This window comes from Aythya fuligula, chromosome Z, assembly GCF_009819795.1.
Source record: "Aythya fuligula isolate bAytFul2 chromosome Z, bAytFul2.pri, whole genome shotgun sequence".
NCBI lineage: Eukaryota > Metazoa > Chordata > Aves > Anseriformes > Anatidae > Aythya > Aythya fuligula.
The window spans coordinates 28,581,525-28,603,210 of NC_045593.1; the positions used below are offsets into that span (position 1 = coordinate 28,581,525).

General features: G+C 43.8%; 1 protein-coding gene across 6 annotated transcripts in view; it reads left to right on the plus strand.

Annotated features, from left to right (window-relative positions):
• KANK1 (KN motif and ankyrin repeat domains 1) overlaps window positions 1-21,686 on the plus strand; it is a 127,301-nt gene that overhangs the window by 99,445 nt on the left and 6,170 nt on the right. For 5 of the 6 annotated variants that reach the window (XM_032205876.1, XM_032205875.1, XM_032205880.1 and 2 more), the window contains 6 exons: window positions 802-3,456; window positions 13,318-13,539; window positions 14,101-14,209; window positions 15,833-16,045; window positions 17,296-17,383; window positions 20,042-20,261. In XM_032205876.1, the coding sequence (XP_032061767.1) occupies window positions 802-3,456; window positions 13,318-13,539; window positions 14,101-14,209; window positions 15,833-16,045; window positions 17,296-17,383; window positions 20,042-20,261 (3,507 nt within the window). The remainder of the gene's footprint in view (window positions 1-801; window positions 3,457-13,317; window positions 13,540-14,100; window positions 14,210-15,832; window positions 16,046-17,295; window positions 17,384-20,041; window positions 20,262-21,686) is intronic. The other variant, XM_032205877.1, reaches the window with a different exon arrangement.

Here is a 21,686-nt window from a genome sequence, read left to right on the forward strand (position 1 = left end):
CAGGAGAAGCGGGTTGTGTAGCAGCGCCGTGTATAAATATGCTGCCCGCAGAAGCCCGGCAGACCTGGTGAAGTTGTATTTAGATTTCTGTGGGGATGGACGAGTCCTGTGTCCGGAGGGCGGGCGAGTTTTCCTGACCACAAGACAGATGCCGGTTTCTCTTACAGTGGTGGAAGTTGAGACCCTGCTGGAAACGGGTCCAGCTGCCTGTCCTGTTGCTGGGGGGGCTCGGTGTAGACTGGAAGTGAAGGGGGCAGAGATGCTGCTGGAATTAACCTGAGCTCAGGAGAGAGTGAACAGGTATTGCTGCTCTTGCGGCAGCAGTTCTCCAAGCAATGAAACAGCTGCGGATCAGCCTAATGGCACCGGTTGCATAAGGAGGGGGTTGGAGTTCCTGTTCCGTAGCCTTTTTGAATGTACCCTCCAGACAAGTTGGGCTCCAGATGATTCATGCAGTACAGCGTAGCATGTGTGAAAACCTGATGTTACATGGGAGAACCAGGGGGATTTGTGGAGGGACCACTCTGAGCTAATAAGCTGTGCCACTTCTCTACCACTTTGTTAACAGAAGTTGTCAGCGTGTGTGTATGTGTATACACTTCTCAACACTTGAAAACCTGCTGATCAACACCTAGGAAGTTAACTGAGGTTCAGTGTTGAGGGTAAATCTGCTCTGAGCTGCCATTTCGGCCACTGGTGGGCGTGCTGTGAGCACCCACCCTTGTGCGCTTGTGTTTCAGCACCCAGTTTGCTCAGACATAGTTTCTTTTCCACTTGCTGATTGTGTTTCTTCTTTTCCAGAAAAAGAGGAAGTTGCTATAAATGGAGGAGATGAAAAAGAACGGAAAGACCCCTATTTTGTGGAAACGCCTTATGGTTATCAGCTAGACCTGGATTTCCTCAAGTACGTGGATGATATACAAAAGGGGAACACGATTAAGAAACTAAACATCCAAAAGAAGAGGAAAGCAATACCAGCCTCTACGGGTACTAAGAACTCTGGTGGCCATTGCAGTGGCTGGACCTCCACAGAGTCTCTCTCTTCATCAAACAGTGATGAGAACAAGCAGTCTTTTTTGGCAGCAAGGAGTCAAGTATCCTCATCTGTCACTGTGAGACCACTGGTGTCATTTGAAGCATCTCCCTCCTACTTAACCGTCCCCGAGAGTAAGCAGCTCCCTCCTCCCTCCCCACAGCTTCCTCGGCACAACCTCCATGTGACAAAAACCCTCATGGAAACGCGGAGGCGACTTGAGCAGGAGAGAATGATGCAGGTCACGCCAGGAGATGTCCGCAGGCCCAGACTTTCCAGCTTCGGGGGCATGGGCTCAACGAGCTCCCTCCCCTCTTTTGTGGGGTCCGGTGGGTACAGTCATTTGTCTCAGCAGCTCCAGAATGGGTATCAGGGGAATGGAGACTACGGCGCCTGCTTCAGCTCCTCCTTGGGCAGTTCCATCCGGCACAGCCCCATGAGTTCGGGAATTTCCACCCCAGTCACCAATGTGAGCCCAGTGCATCTGCAGCACATCAGGGAACAAATGGCAGTTGCTCTCAAGCGCCTCAAGGAGCTCGAGGAGCAAGTCAAGACCATTCCTGTGCTGCAGGTCAAAATTTCAGTGTTACAGGAAGAGAAGAGGCACATGATGGCAGAACTCAAAACCCAAAGGAAACCCAGTCAAAACGAGACATACGGTTTCAGAAAACGATCTTACAGTGCGGGAAATGCAGAGCAGTGGGAACACCTGTCTCAGGGCCGAAGAGGTGGAGAACTTTACATAGACTGTGAGGATGAGATGGACAGCGGGGAGCAGAGCTCTCAGAGGATAGAGGAGTTCAGGCAGCTGACTGCTGAAATGCAGGCGCTGGAGAAAAAAATCCAGGACAGCAACTATGAGATTCCGTCTAACCTTCGGGCGAATAGAGAAAGCCTAACAAAAGAGAGCCGATCTGTTGCTGTTGGCAGTGATGAAAACATCAACGATGTGGTTATATACAACAGATCTTCAAGGCAACGCAGAGAAGTAGCTGTGGGGACAGAGAAAGAAATGAGAGAGTCTGGGGTTGGGGTGACAGAGGCCATGCTTGGCTTGTCTACAGAAGTTGAGAAAGAAATAGAGCTTCAGCAGCAGACCATCGAAGCCCTTAAGGAGAAGATTTATAGACTGGAGGTTCAGTTAAAGGAAACGACCCATGACAGGGAAATGACCAAATTAAAACAGGAGCTGCAGGCGGCTGGGTCTAGGAAAAAAGTAGACAAAGCCACGATGGCTCAGCCCCTTGTCGTCAGCAGAACAGTGGAAGCCGTGGTGCCAACAAGAGACCAAATGGTGGGAGACCACGTCAGCGTTGCCGATTCATCTGTGGGGAACCACCTGCAGATGAACAGCATCGGCACCTCCTGCCGGCCCGCGGTACGGAGCACAGCGGTGGGCCCCGAGGTGTTGATGACCCGCTGGCTCGTGAGGGAGAGAGCCGAGGTGCGAGACCAGTGCACGGGGAGGCGCGTGGAGCTGTACGACAAGCAGGTGGGCATGGAGACAAGCGTCTGCGAGACGGGCGTCAACACAGAGGAGTCGGTGGGTGACCTGAGTCTCTGCAGGACAGCACAGGAGGTCAGAGAGACGAGGTCAGTGGGCTGTGGGGACTGCTCGGTGAATGTGATCGTCCATGCCCCGAAGGAGTGCGTGTCCCGCGAGACGCTCACAGAGGCAGTGAGCAGGGCAGAGGCTATGGTCATGGCCATGCCGTCTACGGCCAGCCAGCACACCAGCACTGCCTTGGAAACGGTGAGCCGGTGCACCAGTACGGAGGCACTGGTGCTGGCAGACTGCGGCACCAACACCGTCCCTAGCAGCCACGATAAGCAGACCAACACGGTGAGTGTGGAGACACGGACTGTGGCCGTCGGGGATGGGCGGGTGAAGGACATACACGCGTCTGCCAAAACGCGCTCGGTTGGAGTGGGGACCTTGTATTCGAGTCACCCTGGCTTCGAAAAGCCCTCTGCGATCAAAACCAAAGACTGCGGCGTTGGGCAGATAAACATTAATGAGAACTACCTAGTTGGGCTTAAAATGAGAAGCATTGCCTGTGGACCCCCGCCGCTTGTGGTTGTGCCGGCTGGCACCAGGAGCATCGGTGTTGGGGGTGAACCGGTGTGTGAGTCTGTGAGCGGCCTCCTGGAGAGCCCTCTTCCTCCGCCAGAGCTGAGGACAGGCTTGGACCACTATATTGAGCGCGTGCAGAAGCTGCTGCAGGAGCAGCAGATGCTGCTTGCTGAAAATTACAGTGAATTGGCTGAAGCCTTTGGAGAGCCACACTCCCAGATTGGCTCTCTCAATTCACAGCTGATCAGCACCCTCACATCCATCAACTCCGTCATGAAATATGCCAGCACGGAGGAGCTGCGGAGTCTGGACCTTCAGAAACAGTGCGTGGAGAGAAGCACTGCATCAGGTAAGCCAAGTTCCCAACATATGTTTGTGCCACCCCTTGGTAGTGTGGTGGGTCTGTCACCTGGAAGCTTGTTACACAGTGTGGAAGCAAGTGTGTAGTTCTCTCTCATGAAATACATAGCGTGGTGGTGGTAGTGGTGGTGGTGCTAGTGGATGAGCCCATTCGTTATTCCCTCCAGCCCACCACTGGTAACTGGAACTCAAAAGCTGGTGGTGGTTTTACCTGTCCCAGCCCAGCAGGCTCTAAAAGGCCTAATGCTGATGAGTCTGAACGATTAAGTGTGGGATATACAAGAGAGGCACCTAAAAGTGTGCTGAATTTGACTGCCATCCAAGGTGCTGACTCCATTTTATAACTCTAAGGCAATCTAGGTTAATGTCTGTGGAACTGGAATGTCGTCCTTCCTTTAAATTTGGCCTGCAGTTTTCAAAAATTTAAAATGACAGATTTGATGTCTATAAGTCACATTCAATGCCTGTATCAAGTTGCCTTGTTTCCACAGACATATCCCCAGGTTTTGTACTGTTTCTTCCATTTCCTCCATTCCTTGTTCTTCCCAGTCAGAGAGAGAACTGTGGGGTGCTTTCCCCATTTCAGCAGTGTTGATTTCTTTTTAATGGGCAAATCCAGAGTGCCTCACAGAAACCACATCTTGCATCTTCTCTTTTTGTCCTAGTCCCTAATTAAAGCCTCAAATTTGAAAGGCCTAAACTGTAATTACAGTTGGAGGTTTTGGTGACACTCAGGAGAGGCAAGAATTGAGATTTAAATACTCCTTCCATTTTATGTATTAACTGTAAAATCCATACAATTAATTTGAGGGATTTCTTTATTCCCTGGGGTGAAGTTGTGTATTGTTTTTTTTTGTTGTTGCTGTTGGGGAGTGGAGGGTCTAATAGTCAAAAAAGAAAAAACACAGCAACAGCAACAAAAACTTTTTTTTGTAATACCGTGTTTTGAATCCAGCTACAGTACTATTACATTCATAAATGTTGGCTTACTAGACACCAGTAGGTAATGACTAACATTGATTTGGATAGTGTCTTGTTGGTCTCACTGTACAGTAACTGAAACGAGGTTAGGGAAATGGGAAAAATGTGTGCCAATGCATCTGTATCATGGGTGCTGAACTGGAAAAAAAAGTTTTAGTAAATACTGCATAATGTGAGCATAATATTATTAGCTAATGCACTGCTATCACTGCTATATAAAGTTCTTCTGGCTTATTTACTGTCTTAAAAGTTACCTATTTTTGTTAAAAGGCAGCTTGGCAAATCTGGTAATTTTCAAGGTTCACGTGTTAAATGGAACCATCCATTAAATGTACTGAAGTAAAATTTTTAGCTTCCGATAGAAGAGCAATAAGCAACATTTACGTAGCAGTAAAGAAAATGTATGATATCTTGCCTGCATACATTCAATGTTATACTATATATGCAATATTATTATCGTTCTGGTATGCATTTTATATTTTGGGCTTTTGCAAGTAATGATACTCTAATAATAAGTGTATCCACCAAGCACCAAGAGTGTCCTTAAAAACAGTGAACCAGACTTTTTACTAGCTGTAAATCCTCAATTCCTTTCCCTACTTTTACTGCACAGTATCAAATGTGCAGTCTAGAGACTCAAAAGCATTTAGACACAGGTGGAGTAATGGATCATATTTTACTAAAGATGTTCTTACTTGGATTCAGATTTCACATTCTTGACAAACTTATTTTGGAATATTTTTATTTTAATGTGTAATGCCATTATCTTTGGCGGTGGATGCTAAGTGTAAAATCTATTTATTTTTAGTCCCTTGTGAGAACTAAATGCTATGACTGCGTGCATAAATCAGGCTCTAGGTTGTAACAGTTTAGATGCATGAAGAATAAGAATAGGAAGAGATCATAAGCCTGAAATGTTTCCTGTTCTCTTTCTGTTAGTTCTGAAAATGTTCTTTTTATTACAGTTATCTGCTAGTCCTGCTGCCTGTTTCTGTGGTTTTACAAGTCACGTGTTCCTTTTTCGGTGAAAAGCATTTTGCTGAATGAAGTGTACTATCTTAAGTAATTTTCTAAGCAGTGGAACTAATAAAGCCTCTTTATTTTCATAGATTGATATCTTACAGAAGCTTTTGAGCTCTTGTTATGTCTTTCTTCACATTTAGTCTCTTGGATATAGCTTGTCGGGTGTCTTATGGGTGAACTCAACCAGCACAGCACACCTTTCTCCAGTCCTGTCATCTCAGCCTGGTTTCTCTGAATCTTGTATAAATACAGAAACTAAGTTTGAGTTACTGAAAGAGGCATGACCTCGTAAACCTCGTTTGTTACAAAAGCAGGCTGAACACAGAGACAGAAGCTGCTGGCTCCAGATGAGCAGCAGCAAGTGTTGTAGGTAATGTTTTGTTCAAAGAGCTTCCTTAGGAAGCACCTGTTAGAGACAGGTCCATTTAGGGAAAAAACAAACAAACAAACAAAACACCTAGGCTAGCTCTGAGGTGTGTAATTTGGGTACCAGAAGCAGCATCAGGCCAGTTTGCTGTGTTAAAAAGGTTAAAAAGTCATTGATACGTACTGCTACCAATACCTGAGCTAGCACATCAGTCAAATTCTGTCAGTTTTATAGATTTTTCTCCATCAGCCCTGTGGGATAGGGGACATGCTGCAGAGGTGTCTGCAGTTTCACAGCAGGTGCAAGCGGTGGGGAGGTAGATGAGAGAGCTGGACCTTGCGGAGGGAGATATGGTCTGCATCCACAGCTGCCCTGCTTAGAGGCAATCCGAGCAGACCTGTGAGATTATCTGCAAACTGGGTCTATCAGCAATTAATGTATTGCTTCTTGCAAAATAAACACTTTCATTTCAGTAGCTAAGCAACTCCTATTTATATGGGTGCTGTCTTTCAGGAGTCTGAGTGGTGTCAGGGAAATGAAGTCCGCTGTCCAGACAACTCAGTTCCACTCTGCACCATGGTTTTAGCCAGTGTTGGCATGGTGTCTGTCCAGCTGGATCATACAGGTGTGGGTGACAAATCTAGATGCCTACTAGTCTTTATTCTTAATGTAGCCAGCCTACAGGACTAAAAGAGAGTCAAGTCTGTTTTGTCTCTCCATTTATTACAGAATTTTTGAGAAGTGTCAGAAAAGTACATTTCATTTCATGTGATGTATTTTGCAAAACATCACCCAGAGGCTTAATTTAACTTGGAGGCTTCTCAATTACATAGGCTTTTCACAAAGAAATCTTACAGTTGGATGTCTTTCATAGACAAGGAGTTTGCAAGATTGGCATTTAAAAACAGCTGTTCTGGTCTTGCCCTGAAAAATTACTTCAGCATGTTTGTTCTGAAAATTACTGGTTACTTTGCCTCAGTGATCTTTGGAGTTGGTTTTGTATTCACTTTTTGGAACAGTCCTTACTGAGCACCCCAGTGAAATCACTACACTGATCATTGCAAGGCAGGAGTTAACTTCCTGAAATAAAGACTTGAGGGAGAGAGTGAATGAAGCGAGAAGCAAGCGGTGTCAGAAAGACTCGTGGGGCTTAGGAAAACATGACCTGCCATCTGGTAGGAAGACCTTTCAAGGTTTTCTACTCGAAATTTCACCTGGAGCTGAGGAGGCAGGTTGAGGGACGATGGAAAAACTGGAGGATTGACTATGGTATGAGATGCCTCTAGCTGTCCAGAGCTGGTGTGTAACACCAGCGAGGTATTGTGGCCATAGTTGTCTTGCTTGCTGGTGTCATTCATAATGCAGAAACAGAAGCAAATTGGAGAAAGATGTTGTTACTTTACTTCTCTTCTGTTTGACAACATTTGTAGCCTTTTCTCTTAGAGACTGTGTAGCTTGGTGGTTGATAACCCTTATTATCGTGGCAACATGAAGCATGCTAGTGCAGTTGAAGACTGGAGGCTTGCCTGATGCTCAGGAGCCTAGGGGTATTCCAGGTCCTGGCATGCCAGTGGGCCTAGTAAGGCTGCAGGCTGCAGCAGATTGCAATAATTATCTACTTTTAGGCAACTGAATGAACACAGCAGCTTCAACTCTGGCACAGGTGCATGTCTTAATCACCAGGTTTAAGTTTCTGTACAGATGTGCTTGTTTGTGAAACAAACAGGGTCCATCCTTCTCTGCTGGCGAGAGGATGAATGACATACGTTATGTGTGTTTAATATTCCCCGAAAGACAGTGCGTGGTGAAAAGCAGTCATGCAGATGGTCCCCATCTGTATACCAGATGCGTACTGTTTCTTCAAGTGTGTCTGACTGGTTTCTCCAAGAGTACAGTGCCTCTTTTGCATTTTTCACATGGGAGGTGCTATCTACTGACCTGCTGGTTGCAACAGGCTCGAATGCCCATGTCATTTGAAAATGGTAATGACCTCTATATTAGGAGTTGAAGGGTTTATCTGGGTTTTGTTCTGTTTTAAATACCCATCCATTTGTATCAGAAGAAAGCAGAGATCTGGTCAGTAATCGTCCTGTAAAGATATTATTCAAGTTAATCTCCATAAACCTCTTTAAAGAGGTTTGACATGCCATCCTTGGTCATGTGTTAACACAAGCTTATTGCTGTTATCATTATTATCATCAGGACATTTGCTGTTTTCATTCTGTAGCAGCAGTATGTGGAATGTTTAAATACGAAGGCTGCTCTCTGTCCTCATTTTTGCTGCAGTTAATAAAGAGTAGAATCTGCAAGTGGTTTATTTATTTATTTATCTTTATTTTGAATATATAGCTGCTTTAGAAAGTGGCAAGCTCTGGTCTATAGCTCATCTGTTAGGGTGGCTGTGGTAAAACCCCAGTTCTCTGCACACGTTGTAGCACAGGAACATGATGTTCAGGTGCTGAGCTTTGTTCAGAGTTCAACTCCCATGGTAACAGGCACACCTATTCTTATTTAATGTAAGGAGATTCCCATTTTTCTGAGGAAATGCTGTAATATTTAAGCAACAACAAAGCATCAGCTGAGAAGGTAAAACCCTCATAGATGAGGAGGGGGGAAAGAAATACTGGGATGACTCTCTTGCTGTGCCCAGTGTCATGAGATGCTTTGATCAGCCATTCATCAGGGAAGTTAGGGTAATTTTCACTTAGCTTCACATGCGTTTGTGCTGGAAAAGAGAGCAAGTCATAAACAAGCTGATCAGCTGTGTCACTGATTGCATTCAGTCTTGTTGAATTAAAGGAATCAGTTTTGAATTCCAGTTTCAACATACTGGCTTCACGGGCTAGTTTGGGGATGGAAAGCAGCTTCTCAACATGAGAAAGAGAGTTGCAGTGAGAGTGATAATGAAATTGAGGTTGTTATTATAATTGGATGGGCCAGAGCTTTCCTGTTAAAAGGAACAGTTTCCCAGGAACCAAGTGTTGGTGGCAGCATTTACCTGGGCCTGGGCCTGATGTGAGTCAGGCTTCTGTCAATTTGTCATATAAAAACATTGCATGTGGCAATTTTTTGTTCTGAAATTTAACATCTACTGACTTTTAACCTGTACTAACTAAAAAATATGTTTTAAAATGAAACTGCATTTAGTCTTCTGAAGATAACACGTTTGTGTCCATAGGTGGGTGGGATAATATCAATCATTGTGAATGTTTAAACACAGCATGTTTGCTCATTGCTGCCTCTTTATTTACCTTAGAATGTTGGTGGTTTGGGGCTTTTTTTTTTTTTTTTTTTTTTTTTTTTTTTTTTTTTTTTTTTTACCATTAGTAGACCAAATGGAAAGTGAATTAAAAATTGTATGAAAAAAATACCTTCTTAAAGAGAAAGAAGACTTGAGTGCTCTTTGGCTGTCATAATTTCGTAGTGAGCTCAGTGCTACCCTGACAAATGTATGTAGTTTGCAAGAGAAGTTTCTTTGCTGTATAATCAGGCATACTGTCTGATTTTTGGGTGGTCCTGTGCAGACCCAGGGGCTGGACTCAATGATCCTTATGGGTCCCTTCCAATTCAGGATATTCTGTGGTTCTGTGATATACTACAAACAACATTTATATACTGTCTTTAGTAGAGAGTGTATACTTTGTGTCATTGTCTTTTATCAGAGTATGGCACAAATAAACGCTTGCCCCATCAACAGTTTAAAAATAAAACTTCTGTGCAGCTATTGCATAGGCAGCAAGCTTGTGCCCTTTTTTTAGATAGGAAGTCTGTGATGTTCCTGCCAGAGTGCTAGGTTCTCATCCCACTGGTATTTAATTCCCCTGGCCTCATTTGCACTCCTCATGACTTCCAGTGGCTTAAGAGTACTGTCAAGCTACATGTTTTTTATAGTATTTTGCCATAGGTTTGCCACAGGTTTGCCTTCATTAGACTAAAAGGAATTTTTCAAAAGTTGGTAAAGGCCAGCCTTCGATTATCATGTGTTCTGCACAAATCCAGGGAAAAAGTACTGTTTCAAACTCAATCCAGTCAGTTCCCTGAGCCTGCTTACTCCATAACTTCATGGCTACTTATGTTGTGATAGATGGAAGGAGAGGTCCGCAGTTAGGAAAGGAAGTAGCATGTTAACAATAAAAACAGATTTTTTAGGTCCCAGGCAAGGCCTGTAGTAATCTGATGCTGACATGTAGTGGTTTTGCTGTCACTTTGGCTTAAATTGATGAGGTCTTCAAAAAGAGCACAAGTGATTTAGGAGCAGAGATTTCTTCTAGAAAATTAAAAACAGGCATTCTTGTTCCCTCAAACTGCTAGGACTAAGCCACCAAAGAGACTTTGGCCACTTCTTTCCCTCTGAAATTGATGAGAGTAGCTTTCTGCATGTGGGTTTATGAATGGCTCAAGTCCGTAAGTTTTTTTTTTATTGTTGTTTTATCGTACTTTAAATTACCCATGAATTTTAGAATGATCCTTTGCTGTATTACAAAATACACTTAGCAATTCCTGGCAGCTACCTGCTGTGGTTAACTACACTATGCCAATACTTAGAGTCTTGTGTCAAGTTTGTTATTTGCCCACAACAATAAACAAACAAAAATCAGCATGGAAAGTGTACCTGGATGGCTGTCTGGAGGTGGGAATAGTTAAGTGATGAATCTGTTGGCAGCTGGGGAGGGTTCTGAGCAAGCAGTTCACATCTTCGCTCCACAGTTTCCTTGGGAATATGGTGGGGAAGACAAGGGGCAGCTGTATGGCTTTGCTGCCTCACTGAGACCCTTGAAGGCTGAATGAGTGCGGGCATGCTTGAGATCTGTGTGAGGTGAAATGAAGAGCCAATTTTAAGGTTGGAGTGGACTGGTGGTAATCTTGGTGAGGGATTCATTTCCGCCCTGGAGGAGCTTGTAGCACATCCAGCCCTGACAGCAGCCCTACAGCCTTGCTGAGGAAGAGGGAACTTGGCTTATTACACTTTCCAATTTGAGCAGCAGTTGATTTAACCCTTGAGGCATTGACGGTCATGCTGGAGAGTACAGTTGCTTCCTTAATCCCTTTTTCCAGTGATTTCACCAGGCTGCTGCTGTCCAAGCATCTTTTTAACATCGTAGGCCATTTTGCAGAGGGGAACACCTGAGAGCCAATTTTAAATGCCAGTCAGTGTCTTACAGTGTGAATGCTCTGCTGGGCCCAAAGCTGTCTTTTCTTGGGCCTTGGGTGCTGTAGACACAAGTGCCAGCATCTAACATCAGTGGTGGGAGAAAGGGTGTGTTGGCCAGTTTTTCTAATGTGGAGTTGTTTTTGTATGCTTGTCCTCAAACCTGTGTGACAATCTCTTCTGTCAGGTGCAGGAGGCTGAGCAGGGCTCCTTTCTTCTTCATTTAAACTCCAGATAACACCCTGAGTTTACTTTGTTCAGATATCATTCCATCACTGGCAGGTTTAGCTAGGTGAGAGACTGTGACACTGTCTGCTTACTGTCCTTCCCCTTTCTCCGTGTCCCAGCCCACATCTTCCTCCTTCCCCAGCATTGTCCCAGGCCAGGAGAAGGCAGACACCTGGGGAAGTCCCAGCTCCACCTGAAGCAGTGTGGCCTTGGAATGATGCTCCCTCAGGACCAGCACTGTATTTGTAACCTACCTGGTATGGCTGGCTGAGACGGTGGCAATTGGAAGCAGTTACTCAGTTTGGTAATCTTTAATTACAACTGTCACTGCTCCAAACAAATGTAGAGAGAGAGGTGATTTCCTTGTTTTTCAGCTAAGAGAGTTTAAAAATCTGTGTTTTTTGGCTCCGTGTTCCACGCTTTGGCAGCTCTCTCTCCCATGACTGGCTGATAAGTGGTGATGCTAACAGCCAGGAGGAGACCGGATCTAAATTAATCACCTCTATAAAGTGAGGAGGGGCCGGAGGAGTGAAGTTAGGGCTTGGCCATATGGTGTGCTTTTTATTTGTGTAGGGATGGACACTTCAGCATTGGTATGCAGCAGCATCGCTGGAGGGGCTGCTCCTGCATGTGGGGCACTGAGGTTGCTTCCACAGGACATGAGCTTTTCGGTGTCAGGTCCATGGGCCAGCCTGTAGTGAGATGTTTGCCAATACCCTGTCATGTTTCTTTATCATCAGACAGCTTCCCTGTCTCTGCTAGCAGGGTGAAGGCTGACTCATGCTTTACGCAGTGCTTTACCAGCGCTGGTCATTGCTGTGCGCTGGCAGCAGTGGAGGTGCATCAGAGGTCAGTTTCCTGTAGATTGGAGAAGGTATAAGCGGTAGTGGAAGTGGGCAATAGATCTGGTTAGAGGAGAAGGTGCCTTAGAAATGTGTGTTGGCTGAGATCACAGAGATGTGGATGGGAATGGGAGCAGAGGAGGAAGGTGTGGGGAAACCACAACATGCAGAAGAATCAACTACATTATGTCTTGGTGCAGTCTAGCAAGATCAATGGAGATGTCAGATACGCTTCTAAAAGCAAATACTTGGAATTTGCATTACTACAGCATGTTAGCATCCTGTGTTTTGCCACTCATTTATTTGAATGAAGAGGCTGTGGCTTTAATTCTTGATAAATACAAAGAGAAGCAGTCACTTCTGCCTCCTTTTTCCTCGAAATACCAGGAAGATTACTTAAGGAAGAATGTATATGTAAACAAACAAACAAAAAAGTGCATTTCACAAACAGAAGTATTTGTGCAGCTTTGCAGAACAGTCATAATAGCACAGCTGGAGAAACTCCAGTGGAATCTATAAAAAGGTCTGTGCGCAATTAGCACTGCCTTTTAAACACTAAGGGGGGGGGGGGGCGGAAATGAGGAGATGCCAGGAAATGAGGGAAAAAAAAAGCGTTACCCAAATAGCTGGGATTTGATTTAAATGCAACCACTAGGTCAGTACAGTCCTGTCCAAAAGCAAAAACAAATCAGTGGGTGGGAGTTTATTGCAGTTGTCTCAGTAATTGAGTAAAGTATATAACTTCAGAATTAGTGTCATGCTGGCAAAAAGGAAAGTTTCCTGAAAAGTTTTGCTTTCATGGAAAAAGCCATTTCTTGTTTAAAAGAAAATGAAAATAAAAAGGGTAAAGATCTTCCAAGAAGAACCTGCAAAATCCTGCTTGTCAGGAAGGTCAGCAAAGAGCAGCTTAGTAGGTTTCTCCTTGGTCAGGTTGGTAAGAGCTGTGCCCTCTGCATGTACTGAAAGAGAAGGAAAAGGAAGGGGATATTCCTTCTATACCTTTTGAAGCCAATATCTCTATAGTTTTTCCTTGTACTGTATGCTTTCATGGAAAGAAAAACTTGCAGCTATTTTTTTAAGTTTCTGAAAGTGATCACACCCTTTTCCTGCTGGGTTCTTTTAACAGAGTATTAAAAAGCACAGGTGTTACCCCTTTTTTCCTTTTTTTTTTTTGTGTATTCTGTTTTGTTTTCTGGTGACCATAGCATTGCCCTACAGGTTTTGGTCTGACTCCTCCATGATGACTACTGTCTTCTCCAGCAGGTGCTACTTTGGAATACATCCCTCATGGCCAACTTGCAAATGCCCACTTAACTTCAAATTTGCGAGCGCTGAAATTGGAGCAGGACATTGTGCCTGCTCAGGAGGAGAGGAAGACTCCCCTGGTGGAAGCTGCTCGGGGAAGGAAGTCCTTTTCTCCTCAGGACAAAACTCTAGCTGCAATTAACCTGACAGATGACCAGCTTGCCTCAGGCCTCTATGGTAATAACAGGCTCACATTCATTTTTCATCATGCTGATGGAGTCTGAATATGAAACACAGTTAAAGCAGGTCTTCAGGGTTCCCAAAACTGAGAAGGAATTAAAAATTGCGACTATGGAGAAAGTGGTGTTGAGACTCTCTGTCTAATACATTACTTCTGGCAGGGAGCTGCTGTCATTTGACATGAAGAATTAAGATTTTTTTGACAAAGCAGAATAACCCATTTCAATATTGGAAATAAGACATTGGATATATGTCACAGACAGCAAAGCAAAAATATATATTTTCCTAATGTTTTCTAAAACATCAAAGATTGTCAGCATGTTGGAGGATGGGAAAGTTAGGCTATATAAGCCTTCTGTTTCCAGAGTTGTTTTTGGAGGTGTTCTATATTTTCAGTGTGCATATAACACTGTGACTATATATAAAAGATAACAAAGACAGCTTCAGCTGATAAATTAAGCAGAAAGCTGTTTGTTTTGAAAAACTGTCTAAAGCTGCTGCAGCCAAGGCTGGCTACAGATCTGTACTGATACATATGCTTTGCCTGTCTTTCAACAGTATGTAGTAACAATGAAAACACACTCAAATCTATCATGAAGAAAAGGGATGGAAAAAAGGATTTGAGCAACACCAAGAAGAACCTGCAGTTTGTCGGCATTAATGGCGGGTAAGAGGCCTGTCTTAAAAAAGTCTGTCTGGTCAGGTCTTGTAGTGCTGTCACAGTGGGAAAGAAAGGAAGAACATCTGAGTTTGTGCATAGCCTGTCCTTGGTGCTGAGGTGCATCCACTGAGCTTAAGGGTAGGAGGGCAGAATTAAACACTTCAGCTCATCTTAATGCTCCACAGACCCTTTGTGTATTTGTGTTTGTTGTCTCAAGTGGAAGCTACAAGTCACGCTTGGAGTCAGTCTGAAGCACCTGTACCTTAGGTGACTGCCAAATTTAAGAGGGTAAAATAAAGCAAATAAACTCCAAGAACCATGGGAATGTTTCTCAGTAAGTAAAACCTCAATATGTCTTTGGCAGCTGACAAGAGCGGTATTGTGCTGCTAAACAATGCACCAAGGGATGGCATTGCTTAAGAATTAACTTTTCTGGCTTTGGGCTAGATAAATACAGAATCTTGGTAAAAACCATAAGGAAAAAAAATCTTCTTCTAGAACATTACTTAATCTTTGCAGAATGTAGCAAATAACTTTGAAATGGTTTCACCAAATTGTTTTTATATAGCTTTACAAGCCCTTTCTTCAAATTAGTTTTCCCTTAGTAAAAATGCTTTGTGCAGTATATAGCCTAAATATTGCAATCACTTGATTTCTTACCTATCAACTGAAAGTATTATTACTTCCAGCAGAGGAGTGTTGTCACTCATGAATCAGTGTTGTACATTAGAAGGAAGCCTTAGTACATTAATTCATGAGATGTTGAAGTTGGTGAGTTAAAGCAATTAATTAGAATCAGAATTATAATTACCCCACGCACTAACTATTCACCTAAAATATCAACTGATTTGGATCCTCACAGGAAAAAAAAGACGACAAAATTGTGGCTGTTGTCTTTATATATCTCCCTTCCTTTCACCTGCCTAGCAAGGCAACAATGCAGTTTGCTCTTTACAAAAGTAATTTAATCTGGGAGATAAGGTCAGGTCTGATATGGTGTTGAAACTTAAAGTTTTTGTTTGTCATTACACATTGTGCACGTAATAATCACAATGACAGAATGAAGGGATTTATGAAGAGACCTCAACTGACAATGACAATTTAATTAGTTGTCACTCAGATTAAAAAAAAAAAAACAAACAACACAATATTAATAAATACATATTTTAAAAATACAATATTAACAAAAAAGAATTAGAAATTTGTTTTTGAAACTATCAAGTAAGAAAAAAGCATTATGACAAAAATGATTTTCTTACACTTTCTCAGTACGCCATAGCTAACCACAGATGGTGAAGTGCTGTGGGTTTCTGCTGTTCCACTGTGGTGGGACATATGAGCTTTTGAATTGGGGTGACTTACACTGCCTGTACTTTATGTGGATTCCTACCTTCCTAAGTGGTTTTTGCACTGAGAGTCTACTAGACTAAGCTTTGGGACCAGTTGTTGGACTACCTACCAGCATTGAAAACAAAAAGCAAACAAGCAAACAAAATGTCTGAGCTGTCTTGGCATTTCATAAAGAATTATTAAGTGCTTTTAGTTCTCTTAAGCAGAACACAGAAGAGTAACAAAGTCCACTTTGGAGTTACTGACTCCAACTGAACCAATGCTTCGTCCCCCCCACAGGTACGAAACGACATCCAGTGACGACTCCAGCTCGGAGGAGAGCTCCTCCTCAGATTCAGAGGAGGAGAGCGAGGGCCATGCATACCCCCACGGCCATGGTGCAGAGGAGGAGGAGGATCCTGCTCTCGGAGCCCCAGAGACTGGGGCCATGGGGGCAGAGAAGGACAGGCCCCCACTGGAGTGCGAGGCTGAGGAGGTGGAAATCAGAGAGAGGTAGGGTGGCCCTGCATGTTTGTCCTGATTTGTGCTTGGTTGGTGAATGGGCAGAAGGAAGCACACAGACCACAGTGAAATACCCGGTGAAGGGATATGTTAACAATACTAGGCTTGCCACATGTTTCCAAGTGTGCTAGCTTGGAAGGTTTTGTAAGTGGAATAATACTAGTATAGGGCAAAGACAAAACCAACCTGTCATGTTTCACTGGAGATATAGCATAGCATCAAACTTATCTCTTGTTATCTGCTAAATAACAGAGATGTGGAAATTCATAATTAGAGGCTATTCATAGACCTTGGAGCTCTGAGTATTAAAGTGCTCTGAGCTTTACTTAGATGGCACTTAAGATGGCCTGATATTTTACAGGTGGCATGAAGAGATAGGCATTGTCTCAAAGGAGTTGTGTAATTTATATTTACCTTAGCAAGGGGTGATGGTGAAGAGGGGCAGGGATGGTTTAGGTAGGCTTGTGTATGTGAGGAGCACAATCTTTGCAAGCTGGTTGCCATGGTGGAGACCTACAAGGAGAAGAGGCAGCGTGCCTGGCCAGATGGGACTGAACATTGCCCATGCAAATGGCTAGCTGGAGGATCTCATTTCCCTGGAAGCACCAGGTGTGAAACCCTGAAGGGTTAAAATGCCACCCCAACACACCAGCATGTTAGCCTTTCAGCTTTTTAGAAGAATTCTCCTGGAAAATTGACGTTATTCTCTCTGTGCGTTCTAGGTAGAGACCTTTTGCTGTGGAGGCATAGCCTGGAATGCCGTGTAGCTGCCTTACTTTCAGCTGTTCGCTGAGTTTTGAAATTTGTGGTGGACAGGGGGCAAAAGGGAGACCGGGGAAACAGTAAACTTCCAAAGTGGACAGGAGGGGTGAATGTTAAAATGCAAGAAGGCAGGGTGGCACCACCTATGCTATTTCCCACCTTTTCATTCATTAGAGTCATTGGTATTTCCACTTTTTAACTGAGTAATGAAAGCACAGAGCATACGGCATGTCTGGTAGTGGTAGGTGAGAATTTCCACTAAAAGGGCTGGGAAGCCCTGAATACAAAAGGGAAGCATCACCAGCCTGCTGTTCCTCCTGTGCTCATCCCATTTACACCTGGGAAGTGCACTTTTGTTCCATGCTCAGCTTGCCCAGAAATGCCTACTGCCATGCAACTATTGAAAAGTTTAAATGTTTTGCTATTAAAACATCAAGGGAAAGATTTGAATATGCCACATGTCCTGCTGTCTTCCTCAGATATGAACTAAGTGAGAAGATGCTTTCTGCTTGTCACCTGCTGAAAAACAACATTGATGACCCCAAGGCATTGACCAACAAAGATGTGGTAAGCACCGCAGTGCAAAATTCTCTTTGAGCAACAACAGGAAAATTTTAGGGAGGGATAACTTCTTGTTTTACAGGGCTGGAATTGCAGTGGCTGGGTAGAAGAGGGTATCATCTTTCCTGGAAGAGTCACAAAATGCTTTTTCTATCAGGAGACGTTTGTCTAGAGAATGTGTTTGTGCTCTTTGTGCTGGGGTGTTGTCGTTCCAAGGCACAGACTTAAAAATAGTAATGTGAAAGCACAGTTTTGACACATCCATGCATTCCCATGTTATTTCTGTATGCGTTGCTTTAGCCCTGCTGTGGCTGGAACTCAGTTGTCACGCTGGGAGGCTGCATGGGGTGAGGATGCTGTTTCTTCCCATGACAAAAGCCCAGGGTCTGCTGAGGACCTGAACGAACTCAGCCTCCTACTAAAGGCAGGGATGCATGTTCCTTTCTGTCTCACACGGCTGTATTTGCTGCTTATAGGGATTGCCTGTGCCATTTTCTGAGGACAAACTGAAAGCAAACACTGGTCACTACTTAGTGATACAAAACTGCATTTTATGTTTGTTAGAGTGCTGTGATGTAAAATGCAGGAATCCAGTACTAGTCTCCTCTGTAATGGTGCACCTGCAGCTTTGCAGAGAAACTAGCATTGTGTGTGTATAGTTCTGACATCTATAGGCCCAGGAACGTTTTGAAAGGTTGGTTAATACAGGTGTGAAGGGTAATTTATAGTCCTGTGTCAATCCTTCAGGAGTAGTTTAGGCATTTGAAGAACAAGTGTTTCAGGCCCTGTTGGAGTTGAAAGTGTCAAAAATGGCATGATCAGGTGATAATCTCTGTCTTGGAAGTGTGATTTGAATTTACACTTTACTTTCTTATGCTTAAAGTGTTTGCCAGCACAAGCAGTGCGTTGTAGCTGGAAATGTCAGACTGATCAGCTCTGGTTCTCTGCCTAGCTGCTGATAAAGAAATCTTGTCCAAAAAGGGAAAACTTTAGTGCAGTTAGGAACCCATTTAAATTTCCCCAGCCTTTTCCAACACCTTCAGCTCTTGCAGCTGCTGTTTATGCCAGAAGGAGCTGCAGACTGCTCCCATTGGGATGTCATGGATTACTTGAATGAAAGTGTACCTTTTTATAATATGTGTGGTACTGTGACTGTAAAGAATAAATTCCTCATGATATTTTGCACTCAAAAATTTATAAAATCAAAAAATATTCATAGTTAGTCACTTCATCACCACTTTTGTGTTTTACTCTATGTTCACACTATGTTTGGTCTTTATTTCAAGTGGATGGGACCTTTAAGTTTTTATAATGGGAGTACTTATGTAGATGCATGTAAAATATTCTCCCTTTACTGGACGTGGTCCCCCTCTAGAGCTGCTGGTACAGAACCTCTCTGCTTTCTGTAGAGGCTAGAGAAGTCTGCTGAGTATCTTCTCTGCAGAATTGTCCTTGAACTCACTGGTCACTGTGCAGGTGGGGGTTTATGAGGAGAGAAGATGGACATGAAAGTCCTTCCATGAATTCCAATTTCTGAGAAACTGTCTCACAAAATGGGAACTGGCAGTCACTGCAGGAGCCCCTTTGGCTCACCCCGAGGCCTGCTTTACCTAGGTTCCCAGCAGAGAGTTGTCTGGACTACAAGCATCCTACCCCTCCACCCTCAGCCCATACCATTGGGAAAGTTTATCCTGAATGTCAAACGCGCATCTCTTGTTGCAGCTTAAATCCATTACTACTTCACCCATACATCCTGGAGGTGAAAAACTGATTCTTTTCTCATTGTAACAGCCTTTAGCACTGTAAAAACATTACTGTGTTCCTTTTTCCGAGTGTTCTTTCAGCAAAGCATCTGCAGTCCTTCCTGACTCTACTGTAGATCAGATTTCCTTGTCCTCTAATCATTCTTGATGCTCACCTTTGAAACCATTTTGACTGAATATTTCATGTCATTCAGTATTCAGACAGGACGTGGTAGTCCAGAAGTTGCCATCACAGTGTTTGCCAGAGAGAAGGGACTGCATCGCATGCTGTGCAAGCTATAAAATTATTTATTCACACCAGAACAGTGTTTACCTGTTACATGGTAGTGTAACGTTGTTTGCTCAGGTTCAGCCTGTGACCCTTTGCAAGGCCCAGCTATTCTCCTGCAGAACTGCTGTCCAGCCAGTTCTCCTGTATTTGGTGCATTTGATAACATATTTGACATAATACTCAACACAGGGCCTAATTGTCTTAGTGTGCTGTTGTTCTGGTCCCTGAGAAATGTGTGTTCCTATTGCTCTTGGTCTTGGGTTCATCACTGATTTATAAACTTGGTTAAGTATTTTATGGAAAGGGTTACTCCCAAGCCTCATCTCTGATGACCAGTATTTGAATTTGATACCCATTAATTCTGGGTGTTACCCCATCCTAAAATGCAGCACCTTCATTGATGTAAAATTCCTGAAAACAAGGTGAATTGAGAGGAGGTGAACAATTAACTTACCTTAAAGAGCGATTTAGTCAGAGGGGAAGCTTTAGCCCATGAATCTTGTTTGTGAGCTGAATACTCTTCCCATGTTGACTAAAAAAGGCCTGGCCTCCTGCATCACTGACTTGTGGGATGGCAAGTCCTTTAAATAGAATGCCCATATGTAAATTTTTCTGTCTTGGTTTTGGCAGAGGTTTTGTTTAAATACCATCCAGCACGAGTGGTTTCGTGTCTCAAGTCAGAAGTCAGCTGTTCCTGAAATGGTTGGAGACTACATAACAGCTTTTGAAGAGATTTCTCCTGCTGTCCTCAGACATGTCATCAACATGGCAGATGGAAATGGAAACACAGCCCTGCACTACAGCGTCTCTCATTCTAACTTTGAAATTGTAAAGCTTCTTCTGGATGCAAGTAGGTTGACTGTTTTTCCAGCAGCAAAAGTTAACATGTTATCTCACTTTGATAGTCTAGAATCCCTGTTTCTACTGCTAGCTTTGGAAGTGGTAGCTTTTGCAGAAGTTAATAAAACAAGTAACTAAATTATATACAGTGCTGATCGGGGTTTGGAACAGTTTCATGGATCCCTGACTCAGACTGTAGCCCACCTTCAACAGCACCAGCTTCCAGAAGATTTCTCTGGTAGCCGTGTGGCTGCTCTTTATCGAAAAGTAGAGTGCAGGTGGGAAAAGATGCATTCAGGCATAAACACCCATGTTAAACACTTAGATTAGTCTAGCCTTATCTCACTAGAGCAGCACAGAGCTGTTTCTGGTCACCATTGTGGCCTGTCTACTGCTCTCCTGAGAAGCTGGAATGCTGTGGCAGTCTGCCATTTAGGAGCATTTCCCTAATAGATGAGCAATGTGACGATGCCTCATTTATTTTTTTGTGTTGTTGCTTCCTCCTTTCAATCCCCATGCAACCCACATGGTAGTGGCAGAGAGGGGAATTCATTGCATCTGCTCCCCACATGTGCTAAACCAGAAGGCAGTGAACAGAAGGTGAACATTGGAGCTGGTCCCAAGCAGGATGTGATTTGTTTAAGCCCAGTTTTGCTCCCTGATTGAAGTTTCTTTCTGAAAACTAGTTATAAAACCTGTCACAGTTGGTTGTGCAGCTCAGCTAGGTCAGCAACATGGCTGGAATGAAATGCATTGCTTGTAAGCCAGCAACGTTTATAAATCCAAAAGCACAACACCAGATAAACGAGGACCTTCATGATACAGATCTCCAGATCTCAGCTTTAATAATCCAGCACGTCTGTCACACATGCGAAGACCTCCTCAGCAGGAAAGCAAACACTTTGAAATCTCTGGGCCTGTTTGAAGGCAGCCAGATGGGAAGAGTGACTCAGGGCAGGGGAATGTGGGGAATGTCAGGAGGACAGTGCAATGCAGCAGGCTACAGGGCAGGAGGAAACTGCTCCTCTGCTTCCTGGGATCTCTAAACACAAGCACACTGATGTGTTACTGGGAGTCAGGACTGATACAGTTTACAGCAATCACGTGTGTTATTATGAAAATGGAAGTTCTTAACAGTAAAATCCAACAAACGTGGCTGGTACCAGGTGATAGTGAGGTGACGTCTAAATGGTGACTACAGTCAACTTCGCAGCGTGAGTATATCGCAGGTAGTTTCTTGGCCCAAGAGCATGGTGTCCATGTGTTTGGAGGGAAAAGCAGGTGAGACAGGAGACTACATCACCAGGCAGCATTACCAACAGGGTAAATAGGAAAATACATTTTCGTCTTTCATCGGTCATATAGAAAATGACCTGAAATGGGACCTCAGGAAATAGATCTCTGCTGAAGTAGTCTAATCAGGGAAGGAGAACAT